The sequence below is a fragment of the Bombina bombina genome, chromosome 5, assembly GCF_027579735.1.
Source record: "Bombina bombina isolate aBomBom1 chromosome 5, aBomBom1.pri, whole genome shotgun sequence".
NCBI classification, from domain to species: domain Eukaryota; kingdom Metazoa; phylum Chordata; class Amphibia; order Anura; family Bombinatoridae; genus Bombina; species Bombina bombina.
Genome location: NC_069503.1, coordinates 276,589,540 through 276,615,693, shown reverse-complemented (window position 1 = coordinate 276,615,693; position 26,154 = coordinate 276,589,540). Strand labels below are relative to the sequence as shown.

Below are 26,154 nucleotides of genomic sequence, written 5' to 3'. Positions count from 1 at the left end.
TCAAGGCCACTACACATAAAGACAGACAAGATAGTCCAGTGTATTTGGATGATCCTGAACAAAGAGATACGCGCACAACAGTAGTTCAGGGAGTTCTGTCTCAAGATCCTACTAGATAAACTAACTAACTTATTTGGGAGGCGCTTATTCCTATTTTTCATTATCTTGAATGTGGATAAGTTTAACAGAACATTAGTAATCCGTGGCATCTTGCCCTATGTGTTGCCTTATTAAGCTTATCAGGAGATGTCAGACATTCATCCAAACAAATAAAAGATAAAATGTGCATCAGTGCTGAGTTGTCCTTGCAAATCATTTGTGTTAATTTATGCTACAGAATATTCCTCTGCCTCCCCAGTGAACTCTTTGGTGAGCAGGATTGCGGAGCAGTTGGCATGTTGGCAGGAAAGACAATCTAAATAACTCGCTCTGTAATCAGGAGTGGAGGGTTATTAAAAAGATAAGTATTTGGGTGGAAGTCAGACAGGAAAGGCTATGTCTGTCATGGTGTGTGTTTATTTATATAAACTCCTTAGAACTATAATATTAAATGCACAATATAAAGCATTCCAACCTAGAATAATAAATGATTCACTGCATAAAATCTTAATTTAATCATAACCTATTCATTCCTTTTCCTTTTTTGTAAGGTATTCCTTAAAGGGACAGTCTACACCAGAATTATTGTTTCAAAAGATAGATAATCTCTTTATTACCCATTCCCCAGTTTTGCATAACCAACAGTTATATTAATATACTTGTTACCTCTGTGATTACCGTGTATTTAAGCCTCTGCAGACTGCCCCCTGATCGAATGACTTTTTATTTGTTATCGATTGACTTGCATTTTAGCCAATTAGTGCTGTGTTGTGACTTTTAAATAACTGCACGGGTGTGAGCATAATGTTTATCTATATGGTCCACATGAACTAGCAGTCTCTTGTTGTGAAAAGCTAAGGAAAAAGCATGTGATAGGAGGCTGTCTTTAGTGGCTTAGAAAGAGGTAGAAATTTAGAGGCTTAAATGTTATTAATATAACAATGTTGGTTGTGCAAAGCTGGGGAATGGGTAGTATAGATGTTGTCTATCTTTTTAAACAACAAACAATAACAATTTTGGTGTTGACTGTCCCTTTAAGCAGATCTTACAGCTTCTAAGTATTTCTGACATATCCGTAAAATAATTTGGATACAAATATTTTTTGCATTCACTAATCTTTTTAAAACCATTATTATATTCATTTAAGAAGACAGTAAAGTCAAAATTAAATTTTCAAAGAGCAAGTAATTTTAAACAACTTTTCAATTTATTTATATTTTTTATTGTTTTGTATCCTAGGTTTAAAAAGGCTACCTAGGTAGGTTCAACAGCAGCAATCGTAGACACTAACTGCTGATAGGTGGCTGCACATATGTCTCGTTCACTCACCCAGTGTGTTTATCTAGTTCCCTGTAGTACATTGCTGCTGCTTCTACAAAGGATACTAAGAGAATGAAGCAAATCTGATAATCAATGTAAATTGGAACGTTGTTTAAAACTACCCTGTCTGAATGATGAAAAAAAAATTGTGTTCCGTGTCCCTTTTAAACATTCTTAATTGTTCCATATTTTTTATAAACAATGTTTTATGGACTCTCACAATGTTTGGAATTGATCAATGTAAATGCCTGAGTGGTTAGCTAGCATAAGTGACACTTTAGAGGGTAGCTTTATGTGCAATGTCTATCTCGAAAGTTGTGGCATGTTAGGGTGAAAAGATTATTGCAAACAGCTTGGGAGCACAAATTGTGTTTTAAAAAAAAAAAAAAAAAAAAAAAAAAGATTACATGGGATGTGTAATGGTGACATTGCCATTAATTCATCCTTAGGGCCAGAAATGAGTGATATAACCCTGTGATGTTTTTTTACACACAGGCTTTGTGGGATAAAAAAAAACATATACCAAATCTACACTCAATAGTCCCACAGTGTACTTAAGCAGAAATACAGCTGTTTAACTAGTGGTTGTTTTACTATCATTTGATACAAATATGGTACCAGAATGTTTTACAGTCTCCAAAGTTTTGTTCTCATCATTTCTTTTTAAATAAATATCTGTTTTAGAAATTAGTAACAAATATGGAAATTTATACACTTTCAAAACTGAATCTAATGTATTGTTAGAAATTAAAGGAACACGTTGGGAGTTGCTATTACTGTACAGGTGGCAATAGTTTATTTACAGTTACTTTATTAAAGGGATATGCCACCAAAGAAATGTTCTTTTGTGATTCAGACAAGGCATGCAATTTTAAAAAAAAGTTTTCAATTTACTTCTATTATTGAATTTGCTTCCTTCCCATGTATTCTTTGTTGAAGAGTTAGGTGTATGGAGCATTCCCTGGCAGGAAATCTGATGCATTTACAAATGGATAACATTCTTGCAAAATTGCTGCCATATAGTGCATCAGACACATGCACACTCCTGAGCTTGTGTGCCTGTTTTTCAACTAAAGATACCCAGTGAATGAAGTAAATTAGAAAGTTGTTTAAAATTGTATGCTCTTTTTGAATCATGAAAGAATATTTTTTTTGTTTCGTTTCTCTTTAAGATAGATAGTTTGTATTTCTCTATTCTGATTCCAGGCAGACTTTCAATAAGCCAAAACTTTAATGTTCAGCAAGACCTGAAAATTTACATAATTCAAATGGTTAGATAAATTACATGAACAAATATTGGGGTCAGCGAGTCAAACTGAATTTAGCAATACAAGAGACAGGCACCTAAGGGAAACACAATTGTTTATCTAGGAATGTATGATCTGTATTATTAGATTTTTCTTTCCTAAGATATGGTGACTCCATGGAAACATCAATTACTAGTGGAAATATCACTCCTGGCCAGCAGGAAGATGCAAAGAGCACTACAGCAAAGCTGCTATATATGTCACTTCCCTTATCCATAATCCCCAGTCATTCTCTTTGCCTGCGGTGCAAGGAGGAGGTGAAGTTTTGGTGTCTGATCTACAATCAAGATTTATTTATTTTAAAAGCTGAGTAAGTTTGCTCTGATCTTTCTAAAGGGTCTAGCCTTAGCCCATGTCAGTCTCTTCAGTAGGGCAGTGGTGGCTTTTAAGTAATTGGGAACTTGTAGGGTACAATCCTTCCTAAGTTTACTCAGACTTTCTGTATTTCCACAGGTCCATGTGAGGGATGGCATTCTCTCAAACCAGGTGAGCGGTCTTAATGCCGGACAGATAAATATTAAGGTAAGTGCCAGTTTTATTTTTCTATGTAAGTAGGGGAAATTTTGGCACTTAGTCAGCTGAAACGCCGCAGGGAGACATTTTTTATTCCTGTCAGGGTGCAGGTTTTTATGGCAGTTTTTGCAGGCACTGTTAGTGTGAGGAGTTATTTATTCGTTTTTAGTAATGGATTATGTACTTTTATCGGGGGGTTTTATTGTTTGTTTTTAAGCCTGTTTTCAAGAAAGTTGTTTTTAAAAAAAATGGAAAAAAATTGCTTTTTTGTCAGCTGTAGGGCCGCCCCTTTTAGGGAGGTTCTGATGTCAGAATTTTTTTGGCCCTTTTCTTAACTTCCTGTAAATTGAGGTGCACATATTTCAGATGGGTCTGCTGTTTAGAAGGCTTCTTGCTGTTTTTGCTTCTCTGGAATCTGGATTGTAAACGGGATCGTTTTTTTCCCCTCTGTTTGCTGCTGGTTGCAGGACAGGTAGGGCACAATTCTGCTGAGGTGTAGTGTTGCCTGGGGTATGTTTTCTTGATTTGGAAAATTTAAAGGGAACATTTATTTAAGAACTTTTTTTTGTTCTGTATTATATCCTTTGTCAAAAGATAAAAAAAAAGGTTAGATTTTTTTTATTTGCTTCTTTTTTTTTTTTTGTATTATGGATCAAGAGGCTGTGCAGGATGTTACCTGTAGCTTATGTTTTGATGCCCAGGTGGAACCCCCAGGACCTTTTTGTTCTTCATGTATTGAAAGAACTTATAGAATAGACTTTTTGACCCTGAGCCATCATTAGCTAATGCGGATGCTGTTCAGGAGCCTCCTCTTTCAGTTGTGCCGCAGCTTTCTCCTCAAGCGTCCCAATCCTATTCATCTGCACATGCAGTGCCCTGCGTTTCCTCTCATGCCCGGTCTGAGGTTACTTTGCAAGATATAGCTGCCCAGGTATCCTCTGCGGTATCTGAGGCACTGTCTGCTGTTCCCATGCTGCAGGGAAAATGCAAAAGGGAATTTAAAGCAACAGTAAGTAAGGTTTCTGATCCTGAAGTGGCTAATCAAAGTATTTCCTCTCAGAAGTCTGAGGATGATGATTCTTCAGGTGCATCTGAGGGTGAAATCTCGGATTCAGGCAGTATAATTCCTTCTTCTGATGCTGAAGTTGTGTCCTTCATATTTAAGCTGGAACACCTCCGCTTGTTACTTAAGGAGGTTTTGGCTACCTTGGATGACTCCGATACTACTATATAACCCTAAGAAGTCTAGTAAGCTGAACAAGTTTTTTGATGTTCCCTCTGTGGTAGAGGTATTTCCTGTTCCAGACCGTACTTCTAAGATTATTGCATGGGAGTGGGAGAGACCTGGTATTCCTTTTTCTCCGTCTCCTATTTTTCAGAAAATGTTTCCTATAGCTGACTCTATTAAGGAGTCGTGGCAAATGGTTCCTAAGGTGGAAGGAGCTATTTCCACTTTGGCTAAGAGGACCACTATTCCCATAGAGGATAGTTGTTCTTTTAAGGATCCAATGGATAAGAAATTGGAGGCATTATTATAGAAAATGTATGTTCACCAAGGTCTTCAATGGCAGCCTGCGATGTGTATTGCTACTGTTACCAGCGCTGCAGCTTACTGGTTTGATGCCTTGTCTGATTCTATTCAGACAGATACTCCTCTTGAGGAGATACAGGACAGGATTAAGGCTCTTAAGTGTGCCAATTCTTTTATTACGGATGGTTCCTTACAGGTCATTATACTGGGAGCAAAAATGTCTGTTTTTGCAGTTCTAGCTCGCAGAGCCCTTTGGTTAAAATCCTGGTCTGCTGATGTTTCTTCTAAGTTATTAGCTATTTTCTACAAGGGTAAGACCTTGTTTGGGCCTGGTTTGGCTGAAATTATTTCAGATATCACGGGAAGAAAGGGATCTTTTCTTCCTCAGATAAGAAGAATAAGCAGAAAGGGCGTCAGAGTAATTTTCGTTCCTTTCGTAACTTTAGAGGTAAACCCTCCACTTCCTCTTCCAAGCAGGAACTATACAAGTCTTCCTGGAAGTCTGGTCAGTCTTGGAACAAAGGGAAACAGTCTAAGAAACCTGTGGCTGATTCCAAGTCAGCATGAAGGGTCGGCCCTCAATCCAGGAACGGATCTAGTTAGGGGCAGGCTTTCTCAATTTGCTCAGGCTTGGATACGAGATGTCCCAGACCTGTGGGCCGTGGAAATTGTATCTCAGGGGTACAAGATAGAATTCAAGACTTTTCCTCCCAGAGGCAGGTTTCTTCTCTCAAGATTATCTGTAGACCAGATAAAGAGAGAGGTGTTCTTTAAATTGTATCAAGGATCTTTTTGCCCTGGGATTTATAGTTCCAGTTCCTCCGCAGGAACAGGGTCTGGGATTTTATTCAAATCTGTTTGTGGTTCCCAAGAAAGAGGGGACTTTCAGACCTATTTTAGACCTAAAGTGTTTAAACAAGTACCTCAGAGTACCGTCCTTCAAGATGGAGACTATACGTTCCATTCTTTCTTTGGTTCAAGAGGGTCAGTTTATGACAACCATAGACTTAAAGGGACACTGAACCCAATTTCTTTCGTGATTCAGATAGAGCATGCAATTTTAAGCAACTTTCTAATTTACTCCTATTATCAAATTTCCTTCATTCTCTTGGTATCTTTTTTTGAAAAGCAAGAATGTAAGTTTAGATGCCGGCCCATTTTTAGTGAACAACCTGGGTTGTCGTGGCTGATTGGACAGCACCAATAAATAAGTGCTGTCAATGATCCTGAACCAAAAATTGTCTGATTCCTTAGCTTAGATGCCTTCTTTTTCAAATAAAGATTGCAAGAGAACAAAGAAAAATTGATAATAGTAGTACATTTGAAAGTTGCTTAAAATTGCATGCTCTATATGAATCACAAAAGAAAAAAATGTGGGTTCAGTGTCCCTTTAAAGGATGCATACCTTCATGTTCCCATTCACCGGGATCATCACAAGTTTCTAAGATTTGCTTTCTTAGACAATCATTTTCAGTTTGTGGCTCTCCCATTTGGCCTTGCCACAGCTCCCAGAATTTTCTCAAAGGTCCTGGGGGCTCTTTTGGCAGTGATCTGGTCTCTGGGGAATTGCAGTAGCTCCTTATCTGGACCACATTCTGGTTCAGGTGCCATCTTTTCAATAAGCAAACTCTCATACAGAGATCTTGTTGTCTTTTCTTCGCACCCACAGTTGGAAGGTGAATCTGGGAAAGAGTTCTCTGATTCCAGCCACAAGAGTAGTGTTTTTAGGGACCATAATAGACTCCCTACTAATGAAGATATTTCTGACAGAGGTTCAGAGAAAAAAAGATCTTCGGCTCTTGTCTTTTCCTTCAGTCCTCTCCTCGGCCATCAGTGGCTCTATGTATGGAGGTTATTGATCTGATGGTAGCATCCATGGACAGCATTCCATTTGCTCGGTTCCATCTCAGACCTCTGCAGTTATGCATGTTAAGGCAATGGAACGGGGACTATGTGGATCTGTCTCTGCAAATAGTTCTGGATCAGACGACAAGGGACTCTCTTCTGTGGTGGTTGTCTCAAGAACACCTCTCCCAGGGAACTTGCTTTTGCAGGCCTTCCTGGGTGACAGTGACCACGCATGCCAGCCTTCTAGGTTGGGGAGCAATTTGGGGGTCATTGAAGACTCAGGGTCTTTGGACTCGGGATGAGTCAGTTCTCCTTATAAACATTTTAGAACTGAGAGCGATTTTCCATGCTCTACTGGCCTGGCCTGGCCTGGCCTTGGTTAGCCTTAGCCCGGTTTATCAGGTTCCAGTCAGACAACGTAACATTGGTGGCGTACATCAACCACCAGGGGGGAACTCAGAGTTCCTTAGCCATGACAGAGGTGGCCCTGATAATCCAGTGGGTGGAGTCTCACAACTGTCTTTCTGCGATCCACATCCCAGGAGTGGACAATTGGGAGGCAGATTTCTTCTGTTATGTGTGATCAGTCCACGGGTCATCATTACTTCTGGGATATAACTCCTCCCCAACAGGAAATGCAAGAGGATTCACCCAGCAGAGCTGCATATAGCTCCTCCCCTCTACGTCAGTCCCAGTCATTCTCTTGCACCCAACGACTAGATAGGATGTGTGAGAGGACTATGGTGATTATACTTAGTTTTTATGACTTCAATCAAAAGTTTGTTATTTTAAAATAGCACCGGAGCGTGTTATTACTTCTCTGGCAGAGTTTGAGGAAGAATCTGTCAGAGTTTTTTACTATGATTTTAACCGGAGTAGTTAAGATCATATTGCTGTTCTCGGCCATCTGAGGGAGGTAAAGGCTTCAGATCAGGGGACAGCGGGCAGATGAATCTGCATTGAGGTATGTAGCAGTTTTTATTTTCTGAATGGAATTGATGAGAAAATCCTGCCATACCGTTAAAATGACATGTATGTATACACTTCAGTATTCTGGGGATGGTATTTCACCGGAACTACTCTGTTAAAGGTCACTAATCCTTTTTAATAACTATTTATCATGTTAAACGTTTTTGCTGGAATGTAGAATCGTTTACATTGCTGAGGTACTGTGTGAATAAATATTTGGGCATTATTTTCCACTTGGCAGTTTTTTTGCTTTAATTGTGACAGTTTCGTTTCTCTTCACTGCTGTGTGGGAGAGGGAGGGGCCGTTTTTGGCGCTCTTTGCTACGCATCAAAAAATACCAGTCAGTTACTTTTATATTTCCTGCATGATCCGGTTCATCTCTGATAGATCTCAGGGGTCTTCAAACTTCTTTGAAGGGAGGTAAATTCTCTCAGCAGAGCTGTGAGAATTCTTATAGTGACTGTGAATAAAAACGTTGCTTTGTATTTTTTATGTCAAATTTAATTATTGTTATTTTACTAATGGGAACAAACCTTTGCTAAAAGTTTTGTTGTTTTAAAGTTTGATGCTATAACTGTTTTTCAGTTCATTATTTCAACTGTCATTTAATCGTTAGTACCTCTTTGAGGCACAGTACGTTTTTTGCTAAAAAAGATTATAACCAAGTTGTAAGTTTTTTGCTAGTGTGTTAAACATGTCTGACTCAGAGGAAGATATCTGTGTCATTTGTTCCAATGCCAAGGTGGAGCCCAATAGAAATTTATGTACTAACTGTATTGATGCTACTTTAAATAGAAGTCAATCTGTACAATGTGAACAAATTTCACCAAACAGCGAGGGGAGAGTTATGCCGACTAACTCGCCTCACGCGGCAGTACCTGCATCTCCCGCCCGGGAGGTGCGTGATATTTTGGCGCCTAGTACATCTGGGCGGCCATTACAGATAACATTACAAGATATGGCTACTGTTATGACTGAAGTTTTGTCTAAATTACCAGAACTAAGAGGCAAGCGTGATCACTCTGGGGTGAGAACAGAGTGCGCTGACAATGCTAGGGCCATGTCTGATACTGCGTCACAGCTCGCAGAGCATGAGGACGGAGAGCTTCATTCTGGGGGTGACGGTTCTGATCCAAACAGATTGGACTCAGATATTTCAAATTTTAAATTTAAATTGGAGAACCTCCGTGTATTACTAGGGGAGGTCTTAGCAGCTCTCAATGATTGTAACACCGTTGCAATACCAGAGAAACTGTGTAGGTTGGATAAATACTTTGCGGTACCGGCGAGTACTGACGTTTTTCCTATACCTAAGAGACTAACTGAAATTGTTACTAAGGAGTGGGATAGACCCGGTGTGCCGTTCTCACCCCCTCCAATATTTAGAAAGATGTTTCCAATAGACGCCACCACTCGGGACTTATGGCAAACGGTCCCCAAGGTGGAGGGAGCAGTTTCTACTTTAGCTAAGCGTACCACTATCCCGGTGGAGGATAGCTGTGCTTTCTCAGATCCAATGGATAAAAAATTAGAGGGTTACCTTAAGAAAATGTTTGTTCAACAAGGTTTTATATTACAACCCCTTGCATGTATCGCGCCGATTACGGCTGCGGCAGCATTTTGGATTGAGTCGCTTGAAGAGAACCTTAGTTCATCTACGCTAGACGACATTACGGACAGGCTTAGAGTCCTTAAACTAGCTAATTCCTTCATTTCGGAGGCCGTAGTACATTTAACCAAACTTACGGCTAAGAACTCAGGATTCGCCATACAGGCACGTAGGGCGCTGTGGCTAAAATCCTGGTCAGCTGATGTTACTTCTAAGTCCAAATTACTTAATATACCTTTCAAGGGGCAGTCTTTATTTGGGCCCGGTTTGAAAGAGATTATCGCTGACATTACAGGAGGTAAGGGCCACGCCCTACCTCAAGACAAAGCCAAAGCTAAGGCTAGACAGTCTAATTTTCGTCCCTTTCGGAACTTCAAAACAGGAGCAGCATCAACCTCCACTGCACCAAAACAGGAAGGAGCTGTTGCTCGTTACAGGCAAGGCTGGAAGCCTAACCAGTCCTGGAACAAGAGCAAGCAGGCCAGGAAACCTGCTGCTGCCCCAAAGACAGCATGAACCGAGAGCCCCCGATCCGGGACCGGATCTAGTGGGGGGCAGACTCTCTCTCTTCACCCAGGCCTGGGCAAGAGATGTTCAGGATCCCTGGGCACTAGAGATCATATCTCAGGGATACCTTCTAGACTTCAAATTATCTCCCCCAAGAGGGAGATTTCATCTGTCAAGGTTGTCAACAAACCAGATAAAGAAAGAAGCGTTTCTACGCTGCGTACAAGATCTGTTAATAATGGGAGTGATCCATCCGGTTCCGCGGTCGGAACAAGGACAAGGGTTCTACTCAAACCTGTTTGTGGTTCCCAAAAAAGAGGGAACTTTCAGGCCAATCTTAGATTTAAAGATTCTAAACAAATTCCTAAGAGTTCCATCGTTCAAAATGGAAACTATTCGGACAATCTTACCCATGATCCAAGAGGGTCAGTACATGACCACAGTGGATTTAAAGGATGCTTACCTTCACATACCGATCCACAAAGATCATCACCGGTATCTAAGGTTTGCCTTCTTAGACAGGCACTACCAGTTTGTAGCTCTTCCATTCGGATTGGCTACGGCTCCAAGAATCTTCACAAAGGTTCTGGGTGCCCTTCTGGCGGTACTAAGACCGCGAGGGATTTCGGTAGCTCCATACCTAGACGACATTCTAATACAAGCTTCAAGCTTTCAAACTGCCAAGTCTCATACAGAGTTAGTTCTGGCATTTCTAAGGTCGCATGGATGGAAAGTGAACGAAAAGAAGAGTTCTCTTTTTCCTCTCACAAGAGTTCCATTCTTGGGGACTCTTATAGATTCTGTAGAAATGAAGATTTACCTGACAGAGGACAGGTTAACAAAGCTTCAAAATGCATGCCGTGTCCTTCACTCCATTCAACACCCGTCAGTAGCTCAATGCATGGAGGTGATCGGCTTAATGGTAGCGGCAATGGACATAGTACCTTTTGCACGCCTACACCTCAGACCTCTGCAATTATGCATGCTAAGTCAGTGGAATGGGGATTACTCAGATTTGTCCCCTACTCTGAATCTGAATCAAGAGACCAGAAATTCTCTTCTATGGTGGCTTCATCGGCCACACCTGTCCAGGGGGATGCCATTCAGCAGGCCAGACTGGACAATTGTAACAACAGACGCCAGCCTACTAGGTTGGGGCGCTGTCTGGAATTCTCTGAAGGCTCAGGGACTATGGAATCAGGAGGAGAGTCTCCTTCCAATAAACATTCTGGAATTGAGAGCAGTTCTCAATGCCCTTCTAGCTTGGCCCCAATTAACAACTCGGGGGTTCATCAGGTTTCAGTCGGACAACATCACGACTGTAGCTTACATCAACCATCAGGGAGGGACAAGAAGCTCCCTAGCAATGGTGGAAGTATCAAAGATAATTCGCTGGGCAGAGTCTCACTCTTGCCACCTGTCAGCAATCCACATCCCGGGAGTGGAGAACTGGGAGGCGGATTTCTTGAGTCGCCAGACTTTTCATCCGGGGGAGTGGGAACTTCATCCGGAGGTCTTTGCCCAAATACTTCGACGTTGGGGCAAACCAGAGATAGATCTCATGGCGTCTCGCCAGAACGCCAAACTTCCTCGCTACGGGTCCAGATCCAGGGATCCGGGAGCGGTTCTGATAGATGCTTTGACAGCACCTTGGAACTTCGGGATGGCTTATGTGTTTCCACCCTTTCCGCTGCTTCCTCGATTGATTGCCAAAATCAAACAGGAGAGAGCATCAGTGATTCTAATAGCGCCTGCATGGCCACGCAGGACTTGGTATGCAGATCTAGTGGACATGTCATCCTGTCCGCCTTGGTCTCTACCTCTAAGACAGGACCTTCTGATACAGGGTCCATTCAAACATCAAAATCTAACTTCTCTGAAGCTGACTGCTTGGAAATTGAACGTTTGATTTTATCAAAACGTGGTTTTTCTGAGTCGGTTATTGATACCCTGATACAGGCTAGGAAGCCTGTTACCAGAAAGATTTACCATAAAATATGGCGTAAATACCTATACTGGTGCGAATCCAAACATTACTCCTGGAGTAAGGTTAGGATCTCTAGGATATTGTCTTTTCTACAAGAAGGGTTAGAAAAGGGTTTATCAGCTAGTTCATTAAAGGGACAGATTTCAGCTCTGTCCATCTTGTTACACAGGCGTCTGTCAGAAAATCCAGACGTCCAGGCTTTTTGTCAGGCTTTAGCTAGGATCAAGCCTGTGTTTAAAGCTGTTGCTCCGCCATGGAGTTTAAACTTAGTTCTTAACGTTTTACAGGGTGTTCCATTTGAACCCCTTCATTCCATTGATATAAAATTGTTATCTTGGAAAGTTCTGTTTTTAATGGCTATTTCCTCGGCTCGAAGAGTCTCTGAGTTATCAGCCTTACATTGTGATTCTCCTTATCTGATTTTTCACTCAGACAAGGTAGTTCTGCGTACTAAACCTGGGTTCTTACCTAAGGTGGTCACTAACAGGAATATCAATCAAGAGATTGTTGTTCCATCCTTGTGTCCCAATCCTTCTTCAAAGAAGGAACGTCTTCTACACAATCTGGATGTAGTTCGTGCCCTCAAGTTCTACTTGCAGGCAACTAAAGATTTTCGCCAAACTTCTTCCCTGTTTGTCGTTTATTCTGGACAGAGGAGAGGTCAAAAAGCTTCTGCTACCTCTCTCTCTTTTTGGCTTCGTAGCATAATACGTTTAGCCTATGAGACTGCTGGTCAGCAGCCTCCTGAAAGAATTACAGCTCACTCCACTAGAGCTGTGGCTTCCACTTGGGCCTTTAAGAATGAGGCCTCTGTTGAACAGATTTGCAAGGCTGCAACTTGGTCTTCGCTTCATACTTTTTCCAAATTTTACAAATTTGACACTTTTGCTTCTTCGGAGGCTATTTTTGGGAGAAAGGTTCTTCAGGCAGTGGTTCCTTCTATATAATGAGCCTGCCTATCCCTCCCGTCATCCGTGTACTTTTGCTTTGGTATTGGTATCCCAGAAGTAATGATGACCCGTGGACTGATCACACATAACAGAAGAAAACATAATTTATGCTTACCTGATAAATTCCTTTCTTCTGTTGTGTGATCAGTCCACGGCCCGCCCTGTTTTAAGGCAGGTAAATATCTTTTAAATTATACTCCAGTCACCACTTCACCCTTGGTTACTCCTTTCTCGTTGATTCTTGGTCGAATGACTGGGACTGACGTAGAGGGGAGGAGCTATATGCAGCTCTGCTGGGTGAATCCTCTTGCATTTCCTGTTGGGGAGGAGTTATATCCCAGAAGTAATGATGACCCGTGGACTGATCACACAACAGAAGAAAGGAATTTATCAGGTAAGCATAAATTATGTTTTTCTGAGCCAACAGACCTTTCATCCAGGGGAGTGGGAACTCCATCCGGAAGTTTTTTCCAGTTTAATCCTCAATTAGGGGCAGCCAGAACTGGATCTCATGGCTTCTCGGCAGAATGCCAAGCTTCTGAGGTAGGGATCCACAGGCTTTCTTGATAGATGCTCTGGCAGTTCCTTGGAATTTCAGTCTATTATACATATTTCCTCCGTTCGCTCTCCTGCCAAGAGTCATTACTCGGATCAAGCAGGAGAGGGCGTCAGTGATTCTCATAGCACCGGCGTGGCCTCCACAGGATCTGGTATGCAGATCTAGTGGAAATGTCGTCTCTACCTCTGTGGAGACTCCCTCTGAGGAAGGACGTTCTACTTCAGGGTCCTTTTCTTCATCCAAATCTCGTTTCTTTGAAGCTGACTGCTTGGAGATTGATCGCTTGATTTTATCTAAGCGTGGGTTTTCAGAGTCGGTCATTGAGACCATGATTCAGACTCGTAAGCTTGTGACAAGAAAGATTTACTATAAGATATGGCATAAATATCTGTATTGGTTTGAATCCAGAGGCTACTCTTGGAGTAAAGTCAGGATTCCTAGGATTTTGTCTTTTCTCCAGGAAGGTCTGGAGAACGGTTTGTCAGCTAGTACTCTGAAAGGTCAGATTTCTGCATTGTCTATTGTGTTGCATAAGCGTTTGGCGAATGCGCCAGATGTGCAATCTTTTTGTCAGCCCTTGGTTAGGATCAGGCCTGTGTTTAAGCCTGTTACTCCTCCCTGGAGTCTTAACCTTGTTCTTAGAGTTTTACAGCGGGCTCCGTTTGAACCTATGCATTCCTTAGATACTAAGATGTTATCTTTGATGGTTTTGTTTCTTGTTGGTATTTCTTCTGCTTGTAGAGTTTCAGAACTCTCGGCTCTGCAGTTTGATTCTCCTTATCTTATTTTTCTTTCTGATAAGGTGGTTCTACATACTAAATTAGGTTTCCTACCTAAGGTTGTTTCAAACAAGAATATTAATCAGGAGATTGTGGTTCCTTCTTTGTGTCCTAATTCTCCTTCTCCTAAGGAGCGTTTGTTGCACAACTTAGATGTTGTGCGTGCATTGAAGTTTTATCTTCAGGCGACTATAAGACTTTCGTCAGTCTTCTGCTTTGTTTTTTGTTTTTCTGGGAAGCACAAGGGTCAGAAAGCTACGGCTGCTTCTCTTTCTATTTGGCTAAGGAGTATTATTTGTTTGGCCTATGAAACTGCTGGACAGCAACCTCCTGAAAGAATCACTGCTCATTCCACGAGGGCTGTTTCTTCTTCCTGGGAATTTAAAAATGAAGCTTCTGTAGAACAGTTTTGCAAGGATGCAACTTGGTCCTCTTTGCATACTTTTTCGAAGTTTTATAAATTTGATACTTTTTCCTCGGCTGAGGCTTCTTTTGGGAGAAGGGTTCTTTAGGCAGTGGTGCCTTCTGTTTAGGTCGTGGTGCCTTCTGTTTAGGTCTACCTGTCTTGTCCCTCCCTTATCTGTGTCCTCTAGCTTGGGTATTGATTCCCCCTTTTAATTGATGATTCTGTGGACTCACCATATCTTAGGAAAGAAAACATAATTTATGGTTACCTGATAAATTTCTTTCTTTCCGGATATGGTGAGTCCACGGCCCACCCTTGATTTAAGACCGTTTTTTTTCTAAAACCCCAGGCACCTCTACACTTTTGTGTTATCTTCTGTTTCCATTTTTCCTTCGGCTGAATGACTGGGGATTATGGGTAAGGGAAGTGAAATACATAGCAGCTTTGCTGTAGTGCTCTTTGCCTCCTCCTGCTGGCCAGGAGTGATATTCCCACTAGTAATTGATGATTCTGTTGACTCACCATATCCGGAAATAAATTTATCAGGTAAACATAAATAGTTTTTTTATACTAGTACTGCCAGAACTTTATTCCCTTATTTGTAGAACATGTTTACAGCCCATAAAGCAAACGTGTTTTATGTACAGTATAATACTTTTCCATGGGCAGTGATGGGGGAGCCTTGTCACCCCAAATGTTTTGGAACTACATTTCCATGATGCTCAACTGGACTGCAGAGTGCCTAAGCATCATGGGAAATGTAGTTCCTAAACATCCGGGGGGGGCGCATTGTTAGCCCTCACTTTCGTAAGGTGTGCTGGGAAGTGCTGTTGCACCCCCAGTCTGTCTTGTACTGCCATCACTTATCAAAGTCGTCACCAGCCTCTCAAGCTCATATCTACATGTTTTGTTTTCCTCTGAAGAAATAAATAAGAGGAAAGAAGAGAGGAAAATGAGAGAAAAGTGGATTTTAAACTTGAAAGTCAGGAATGAAGTGGAGAAGATACCCCCAAAAAAGTGATACCATCTTGCTTTGATATGTTGATTTGTTGCAGTTTCATCTAGGCTTCCTTATTGTTTAAAGTCCATAACCGACACTGTCCGAGAGAGAAAATAATTACACATTAATTGATTAGGCTTTTCCTGTATAAATAATATACCTTCTGAAAGGGGTAACATTTTAGGGAAAATTCTCCTATCCCTTCTAGCCCCATGAAATTTGTAAAATTGAAAGCATTGTATTGAAATAACAAAAATATGCAAAATATTCTTTCTTCTGTTAGCAATTTTTTAACTTAAAAGTATGTTAAAGTGATGGTACATTTACACATTTTAGAACCGCTTGTTATTACAAATAAACGTTATGGTTTTTTTTTGTTTTGAAATCATTTTTTTATTTTTATTTCAGTATTTTATTTTTTTACTTATCTCGGCTTGTTCCTTCCCCCACCTCCCACCCTCATATATATACTGGTTTAGAGATAGTGTCCCGTTTTGAGAGCAGTCCCACCTGCTCTCTATGTACAGAGGAATGCATATTCACGTTAGAGCAAGCTATGCATGTGCAATAGCTCTCTATCTGCTCTGATGTAAACAATGAATCATGAGATTCATTGTTTACTTGTCGGACTGGAGCAAATGATTAAAAAAATTGTGCAGTACAATTGAGAGAGCTTGATTGAGAATACCCGCTGCCCATGATTGGGTCTTGGCACTCAGTGACATAAACAGGGGGTTCCCATTTTGCAAAGCATATGCGTGAAAATTCTCATGCATGTATTCCTTGGTGTCCCAACAAATAAGCACATGCACAGTTAGTAAAAGGAGTGTATTGGAGTTAGGGATAGGTGCTTCTCATTAGATTCAAACAAAAAAAACAAACAACTTGAACATCGGGGAATATATAGCAGACCACTTACAACTTTATTATTGGGCAAGTATTGAGCAAATTTTCATCTTTATTATGATGCTTGATTGCAACTTACCGAAGTTTACCATAATTTCAAGATTGCATGAAACACACTGCAGATAGGGCAGGAGGCCATCTCTCACAGGTGGGGAACTTTAATTGTCACACTCTGACTCACTCAAGATGACTGACACATCCTGCATAAGAGCAGGGGGGGGGGTGCACAACTAAATACTAGCTCAATTATAAATGCATAAGGAAAATCTGCCTTGCTGACCCCACAATACGGATGGACAGGTTCCCTGGCTGAGAACATTGCCCACAGAATGATACTATTAGAAACCAGCATGTGCTTAATAGTAAAAAAAAATCTAACACATAAGTGCACTTTATTACTTGTATTTTAAGTTAAATTTAATAAGAAACTTTGAACCATGTTGAGTGTGTGTGCATGAGCTCTTCCTGCATTGTGTGTATTTTTGGACAATCCTTTATTTCTCTTCCATGTTTTCTATAATGGTATTGTTACAGTTGTGATATGGAATTATTCTGTTTAGTTAGGCTTTTGTAGTTCTTTTTTTACTTCCTACATATGTTGGTGATGGGTAGCTTATGTTTGTATATGATACATATCTGATTGCTTGAGCATTCACTGTGGTTATGTCTAATCATACTTTTGTTCGGTGTAGTCTTTCACTACATTACAGCCTTGGAATTGAGTCGGCTGTTTAATCCTAAAGCTAGAATCTTCTGTAATCTTGCATTTATCTTTACTTTTTCTTTGTTTTCTAGGAAATGGCTCTGGTCGCTCCTGAGTCTCCTTCTGAACAAGCCAGAAGAATTTTCCAAACATATGACCCAGAAGGTGAGGATCTCTCTTTGATTTGATGTTGATAAAAAAAATGCATGTTAGATATACATTTTATTTTGCTGAAACCAACATTCAGATTTTCCCATTCATTCCAGGGTTTTTGTAGGCTGCAGAATTTCCCCAGAGGTTTTTGGTTTTGTTTAAATAATTCTCTCACATATTCTTGCAGGGTCATTTAGGTATAGGGGCCTATTTATGAAACGTCTATCCGACATGATCTGATCAGCGGATCAGGTCCTACAGACATCGCTGAATGCGGAGAGCAATATGCTCTCCGCATTCAGCATTGCACCAGCAGCTCTTGTGAACTGCTGGTGCAACGCCGCCCCCTGCAGATTCGCGGCCGCTAGCAGGGGGTGTCAATCAACCCGATCGTATTGGATCGGGTTGATTTCACGCGATCTCTGTCTGCCTCCTCCGAGTAGGCGGCCAGGTTATGGAGCAGCGGTCTTTAGAGTCTGAAGGCTCACCAGAAACATGGCCCTTCAAGCTCCATACAGAGCTTGATATATGGGCCCCTCTGTGTTGACTATTTAGCTTTGTACTTAGAGTAGGCAGAAGCATTCCAAAAGACCTTCGGGATGCTCCTGTCAAACATATGTACCTGTGCCATCCTTGTTAGTATAATAGCATGAGTACAGTTAGATATAATCGGTTGTAGCTTTGCACTGGAAACCTTTAAATGGAAATTAAACCATATGAGATTATAATATAAAATGTTTAATTGTGTGTATAATTCATTGTTTATTTTGTCCTTTTTTTCCTGTAATTTAACTCTGAAAATTATTGGTTCTACTTAGTTTCAATAAAATAATTGGTTACTGCCATGTTTAAATGTAATGTTTTCTGTTTATCGCCCTCTTGCTGAGGGAGAATAAAAAGGGACAGATATAGAATAGCCAATAAAAGAGACTGTAAACAGAGTTGAATGGTACCCTGTCTCTTTTTATTGCCTAATTTAAGTCTGTCCCTAATTGAACTTGCTTTCTATTTATTTCTCTCTTCTGATGAGGACAAACATTGCATCCACTAATACTTTAACCCTTTCCTGATGGTACTTATTTGTCTACATCAGAACAAAATTCTGATTGTAAACAAATAAGTAAAAGAGGGCTCGACAAACCCAGGAGCCTTGGAGCCACTGTCTCCTAGAATTTTACCCCTGAAACCTAAAATTTGGGGTTATTCTCCATATATCTATATATAAATACAACTGGCTGGCTCCTACATTTTCTTTCTGGCTCCTAAATTTTAAACAGATTTGTCGACCCTTTGAGTAGAAATTTAAATCATGCGATCGTTAATGCGATTGTGTGATTTCAATGATGGGATTGTGTCGGGGGGTGCCCCTAATGCTAGGCTCCCCCTCCAGCCAGCGATCCCATTCAGGAAGTGCCTAGGGCTTCAGTAGGACGTTCCATGCCGTACGGCGCTAAAGCCCAATGCAGTTAGGATAGCATGGAACATCCTAACAACGGGAAGGGGTTAAAGAAACTAAAGTACTTTATATAAATTAAACCTTTACCCTTATATCTGCAATAATTGAACATTATAATTGTAAAAAAATACATCTGATTATTATTCTAAGGCTAATTTTTGCTTTGAACTTTTACTGTTGAATATCCCTTTAAAGTGAATGTAGAGAATTGTTGCATTGTGGTTGAATCTATATTCACGATGATAGCACAACAGAGTTTCTGCAGTAGCTATCTCTAGTTTCCCCTGTGGAGGAGGCTATGTTAGAGACATTGTACTGTGAAATTATCTCCCCTTTTAAAGGGATATTAGGGATGGTTATATAACATGATAAACTGTATTTTTAAGAACAACTCTGCAATATACTTTTATTATTTATTTTGTCCGCCTTTCCCTGTAATTTCATTCTGAAATTGTGACCTTTTCAGTTGCTGTTAGAAATGGAAGTGCAGGGCACTGTTCTATTCCACACAGCCATTGGCTGCACACTCTAGTAACCTATTTATAACTGTCCCTAATTGGCCACAGCAGAGAAAGAGAAAACTAAAGTACAACATTGCACCACCCATTGCTTTATAGACACTAAAGGTTTACACTTATTCTGTCAATATTTAAACAGCTTAAGAAGCTTTAAAAAATACTTGTACATGTTATCCTCAGACTATTCTTTCCTTTATTTTGTGCTAGATTGCAAGTGGAACGTAAATTTTTTGCACGCATGTAAACAGGCATATTCGCCCGTTTACGGGCTTGCGATAAATAACCAGCCATTAAGAGTGGCTGGTTATTGCTACAGCAGGCTTGCGGTAGCAATTAGTGCTCAAAAAATGTGGTCAGACCTCTGGTTCATTTTTAAAATGTCCCCCAAATGCCCCCAAAATCAAATGTTAGGTCCCTTTTTGAAAATAAAAAAGTAGCATTTTCTTTCATGTAATTGGCAAGAGTCCATGAGCTTGTGACGTATGGGATATACAATCCTACCAGGAAGGGCAAAGTTTCCCAAACCTCAAAATGCCTATAAATACACCCCTCACCACACCCACAATTCAGTTTTACAAACTTTGCCTCCTATGGAGGTGGTGAAGTAAGTTTGTGCTAAGCGTTCTACGTTGATATGCGCTTTTCAGCATTTTAAAGCCCGATTCCTCTCAGAGTACAGTGAATGTCAGAGGGATGTGAAGGGAGTATCACCTATTGAATGCAATGGTTTTCCTCACGGGGATCTATTTCATAGGTTCTCTGTTATCGGTCGTAGAGATTCATCTCCTACCTCCCTTTTCAGATCAACGATATACTCTCATATTCCATTACCTCTACTGATAACCGTTTCAGTACTGGTTTGGCTATCTGCTATATGTGGATGGGTGTCTTTTGATAAGTATGTTTTCATTACTTAAGACACTCTCGGCTATGGTTTGGCACTTTATGTATTTATATAAAGTTCTAAATATATGTATTGTACTTATATTTGCCATGATTCAGGTTTCAGTATATTTCCTTTTGCAGACTGTCAGTTTCATATCTGGGATGATGTTTTTTTTATGAAAAATGTATTTCTTAACTGGGGTATAGTCTCTTTTTCTAATTCTCTGTCTTTTAAATTCGCGGGCAGAATTTGGCTCGCGAGGGCGCTAAATGCCAGAGTTTATTGCGTCATTCTTGGTGCAAATTCGTCATTTCCGGCGTCTTAGTTGACGCTGAGTCCTTTCACAAGGTTGCATCATCTGACGCTTTCCAGACGTTTTTGGCGCCAAAAAATATTTTTCTGTTTGTTGTGCATCATACTTGGCGCCAAATATTTTAATTATTTAAGACCCCTTTTCTATTTGCCTCATGCCTTTTTTCTATGTCAGAGGGCTATGATGTTTGCATTTTTTCCCATTCCTGAAACTGCCATATAAGGAAATTGATAATTTTGCTTTATATGTTGTTTTTTTTCTCTTACATTTGCAAGATGTCTCAATCTGATCCTGTCTCAGAAATCACTGATGGAACCCTGCGGCCTGATAACCGTTCTACTAAAGCTAAGTGCATTTGTTGTAAACTTGTGGGGGTTTATACCTCCAGCTGTGGTTTGTAATGGTTGTCATGATAAACTTTTACATGCAGAGAATGTATCCATCAGTAGTAGTTCATTACCTGTTGCTATTCCCTCAACATGTAATGTACAAGATATACCTGTAAATTTAAAAGAATTTCTTTCTGATTCTATTCAGAAGGCTTTGTCTGCCATTCCGCCTTCTAATAAACATAAAAGGTCTTTTAAAACTTCTCATAAGGTTGATGAAATTTCAAATGACCAGCAACATACTGAATTATCCTTCTCTGACGAGGATCTATCTGATTCAGAAGATCCTGCATCAGATATTGACACTGACAAATCCTCTTATTTATTTAAAACGGAGTATATTCGTTCTTTGTTAAAAGAAGTGTTGATTACATTAGATATGTAAACCTCCTGTGGTTATTCCAGAGCTTTTCCAGTTCCTGATGCTATTTCTGATATAATGTCTAAGGAATGGAATAGGCCTGGTAGTACTTCTTTTATTCCTTCTGCAAGGTTTAAAAAATTGTATCCTTTGCCAGCAGTTAGATTGGAGTTTTGGGAAAAGATCCCCAAAGTTGATGAGGCTATCTCTACTCTTGCTAAACTTACTACTATTCCTACGGAAGATAATATTTCTTTTAAAGATCCTTTAGATAGGAAACTTGAATCTTATCTAAGGAAAGCTAATTTATATGCAGGTCATCTTCTTAGGCCTGCAATTTCTTTGGCTGATGTTGCATCTGCTTCAACTTTTTGGTTGGAAACTTTAGCACAACAAGTATCAGATCATGATTTGTCTAGCATTGTTAAGTTGATTCAACATGCTAATAATTTCATTTGTGATGCCATTTTTGATATTATCAAAATTGATGTTAAATCTTTGTCTTTAGCTATTTTAGCTAGAAGAGCTTTGTGGCTCAAATCTTGGAATGCTTATGACTTCTAAGTCCAGATTGCTATCTCTTTCTCTCCAAGGTAATACATTATTTGGTTCTCAGTTGGATTCAATAATTTCAACTGTCACTGGGGGAAGGGAGTTTTTTTGCCTCAGAATAAAAGACCTAAGGGTAAATCTAAAGCTTCTAATCGTTTTTGTTCCTTTCGACAAAATAAGGAACAGAAACCTAATCCTACCCCCAAGGAATATGTTTCCAATTGGAAGCCTTCTTCAAATTGGAATAAATCCAAGCCATTTAAGAGATCAAAACCAGCCCCCAAGTCCGTATGAAGGTGCGCCCCTCATTCCAGCTCAGCTGGTAGGAGGCAGATTAAACATTTTCAAAGATGTTTGGATACATTTTGTCCAAAATCATTGGATTCAGAGTATTGTCTCTCAGGGGTACCGAATAGGATTCAGAATAAGACTGCCTGTGAGAAGATTTTTTCTCTCACGCATTCCAGCAAACCCTGTAAAGGCTCAGGCTTTCCTGAAGTGTGTTTCAGACCTGGAGTTATCAAGGGTAATCATGCCAGTTCCATTTCAGGAACAGGGTCTGGGGTTTTATTCAAATCTATTCATTGTCCCAAAGAAAGAAAATTCATTCAGACCAGTTTTGGATCTAAAGATTTTAAATCATTATGCAAGAGTACCAACTTTCAAAATGGTGACTATAAGGACTATTCTGCCTTTTGTTCAGCAAGGGCATTATATGTCCACAATAGACTTACAGGATGCATATCTTCATATTCCGATTCATCCAGATCCCTATCAGTTCCTGAAATTCTCTTTTCTAGACAAGCATTACCAATTTGTTGCTCTTCCTTTTGGCCTAGCGACCGCTCCAAGAATCTTTTCAAAGGTTCTAGGTGCCCTACTCTCTGTAATCAGAGAGCAGGGTATTGTGGTATTTCCTTATTTGGACGGTATCTTGGTACTCGTTCAGACTTTACGTTCTGCAGAATCTCACACAAATCAACTAGTGTTGTTTCTTCGAAGACATGGTTGGAGGATCAATTTACCAAAAGGTTATTTGATTCCTCAGACAAAGGTAACTTTTTTAGGTTTCCAGATAGATTCAGTGTCCATGACATTGTCTCCAACAGACAAGAGACGTTTGAAATTGGTTGCAGCCTGTCGGAACCTTCAGTCTCAGTCATTCCCTTCAGTAGCTATGTGCATGGAAATTTTAGGTCTCATGACTGCAGCATCGGGCGTAATCCCCTTTGCTCGTTTTCATATGAGACCTCTACAGCTTTGTATGCTGAACCAATGGTGCAGGGATTATACAAGGATATCACAATTAATATCCTTAAATCCCAATGTTAGACTTTCTCTGACTTGGTGGTTAGATCACCATCGTATAATTTTAGGGGCCTCTTTTGTTCGTCCAACCTGGTCTGTGATCACAACAGATGCGAGTCTTTCAGGTTGTGGAGCTGTTTGGGGATCTCTGACAGCACAAGGGGTTTGGAAATCTCAAGAGGCGAGATTACATATCAATATTTTGGAACTCCGTGCGATTTTCAGAGCCCTTCAGTCTTGGCCTCTGTTGAAGAGAGAACCGTTCATTTGTTTTCAGACAGACAAGATCACAACTGTGGCATATGTCAATCATTGGGGTGGGACTCAGTCCTCTAGCTATGGGGCGGAATCCAGCTCCTGTCTAATTTCTGTGGTTCATACCCCAGGTATAGACAATTGGGAAGCGGATTACCTCAGTCATCAGACTTTACATCCGGGAGAATGGTCTCTCCACCCAGATGTGTTTTTTGAAATTGTTCAGATGTGGGGGCTTACAGAAATAGATCTGATGGCATCTCATCTAAACAAAAAACTTCCCAGGTACCTGTCCAGGTCTAGGGATCCTCAGGCGGAAGCAGTGGATGCATTGACACTTCCTTGGTGTTATCAACCTGCTTATATTTTCCCGCCTATAGTTCTTCTTCCAAGAGTTATCTCCAAAATCATCATGGAGCAATTGTTTGTGCTGCTGGTGGCTCCAGCATGGCCTCACAGGTTTTGGTATGCAGATCTTGTTCGGATGTCCAGCTGCCAACCTTGGTCACTTCCATTAGGGCCAGACCTTCTATATCAAGGTCCGTTTTTCCATCATGATCTCAAATTATTAAATTTGAAGGAATGGAAATTGAACATTTAGTGCTTAGTCATAGAGGTTTCTCTGACTCAGTGATTAATACTATGTTGCAGGCTCATAATCTGTTTCTAGAAAGATTTATTATCGTGTTTGGAAGACTTACATTTCATGTTGTTCTCATAAATTCTCTTGGCATTCTTTTCGAATTCCTAATATTTTACAATTTCTTCAGGATGGTTTGGATAAAGGTTTGTCTGCCAGTTCCTTGAAAGGGCAAATCTCTGCTCTTTCTGTTTTATTTCATAGAAAGATTGCTAAACTTCCTGATATTCATTGTTTTGTGCAGGCTTTGGTTCATATCAAGCCTGTCATTAAATCGATCTCTCCTCCTTGGAGTCTTAATTTAGTTTTGAAGGCTTTACAGGCTCCTCCGTTTGAGCCTATGCATTCTTTAGACATTAAACTACTTTCTTGGAAAGTGTTGTTCCTTTTGGCCATCTCTTCTGCTAGAAGAGTTTCTGAATTATCCGCTCTCTCTTGTGCATCTCCTTTTCTGATTTTTCATCAGGATAAGGCAGTTTTGCTGACTTCATTTAAATTCCTACCTAAGGTTGTAAATTCTAACAACATTATTAGAGAAATTATTGTCCCTTCTTTGTGTCCTAATCCTAAGAATTCTTTGGAAAGATCTTTACATTCTTTGGATGTGGTGAGAGCTTTGAAATATTATGTTGAAGCTACTAAAGATTTCAGAAAGACTTCTAGTCTATCTTTTCTGGTTACAGGAAAGGTCAGAAGGCTTCTGCCGTTTCCTTGGCCTAGTGGTTTAAAGTTTTGATTCATCAAGCCTATTTGGAGTCGAGTCAAGCCCCGCCTCAGAGAATTACAGCTCATTCAACTAGATCAGTTTCCACTTCCTGGGCTTTTAAGAATGAAGCTTCAGTTGATCAGATTTGCAAAGCTGCTAATTGGTCTTCTTTGCATACATTTACTAAATTCTACCATTTTGATGTATTTGCTTCTTCAGAAACCGTTTTTGATAGAAAAGTTCTTCAGGCAGCGGTTTCAGTTTGATTTTTCTGCTTTTGATTTAATTTTTTTCCTCACATTTATTAGAATTAACTTATATTTTGGGTTGTGGATTATTTTATTTATTTTTTTTCAGCGGAAAAATTGCTGTTTTTATTTTTATCCCTCCCTCTCTAGTGACTATTGTGTGGAGTTCCACATCTTGGGTATTGCTATCCCATACATCACTAGCTCATGGACTCTTGCCAATTACATGAAAGAAAACATAATTTATGTAAGAACTTACCTGATAAATTCATTTCTTTCATATTGGCAAGAGTCCATGAGGCCCACCCCCTTTTTTATGGTGGTTATGATTTTTTTGTATAAAGCACAATTATTTCCAAATTCCTTTGTTGATGCTTTTTACTCCTTTCTTTATCACCCCACTTCTTGGCTATTCGTTAAACTGAATTGTGGGTGTGGTGAGGGGTGTATTTATAGGCATTTTGAGGTTTGGGAAACTTTGCCCCTCCTGGTAGGATTGTATATCCCATATGTCACTAACTCATGGACTCTTGCCAATATGAAAGCAATTAATTTATCATGTAAGTTCTTACATAAATTATGTTATTTATTTTTATTTAAAAAAAAACCATTGCACTAACAGTTTTAAGGAGTTAAAGTGTGCGGGTGTGGGGTGTTAGAAAAAAAAAAAAAAAAAAAAAAAAAATATATATATATATATATATATATATATATATATATATATATATATATATATATATATATATATATATATATATATATATATATATATATATATATATATATATATATAATGTTCCCCTTTCGCTGCGCTAGGTTCTCATGCTGTATCTCACAACATGAGAATGAGGCTCCCACTGTAGGCTATGGAAGCTCGCTCTTGTGATAACTTATAATATCAGCGCACATTTGCATGTGCGCTGGTATTACTAAGTGGAGTGCAAATATCGCTTTTGCGAAAACGATATTTTGTGCTCCACTTTTAATCTAGCCCTTAGTGTTTAATGTCCCTTTAATGTGTTCCCAATAATCTATTTTACCTGCTCAAGTGTAATCAATTATTTAGAAATTTCTCCTTTACCTTTTTTTTTTTTTATTTGAAATTGCTGGTTAAAAACAGCACTTTTACAAGGAATATGAATAATTGTGTTTTCTCTAATGAAAAGCCCACTAAACTATAACCAGCAGAAGCCCAGTGGGGGTGGCAGAGAAAGCAATTGAAAATGAACATTTTAGTATCTGACATTATGTATATAGACAAGAGATTAGATAAGGAGGCATGTGCGTATAGAGACATAGATGAGATAAGGATGTTTGTTCTTTCTACCAGCTCAGCCCATTTAAATAGGTTGTTATGTCAATGTGCAGAAATGGC

The 26,154-nt window shown here is 39.8% G+C and overlaps 1 protein-coding gene across 2 annotated transcripts in view; it reads left to right on the top strand.

Annotated features, from left to right (window-relative positions):
• MINDY3 (MINDY lysine 48 deubiquitinase 3) overlaps positions 1-26,154 on the top strand; it is a 325,101-nt gene that overhangs the window by 206,436 nt on the left and 92,511 nt on the right. For both annotated transcript variants that reach the window (XM_053714015.1, XM_053714014.1), the window contains exon 12: positions 17,087-17,159. In XM_053714015.1, coding sequence (XP_053569990.1) covers positions 17,087-17,159 — 73 coding nt within the window. The remainder of the gene's footprint in view (positions 1-17,086; positions 17,160-26,154) is intronic.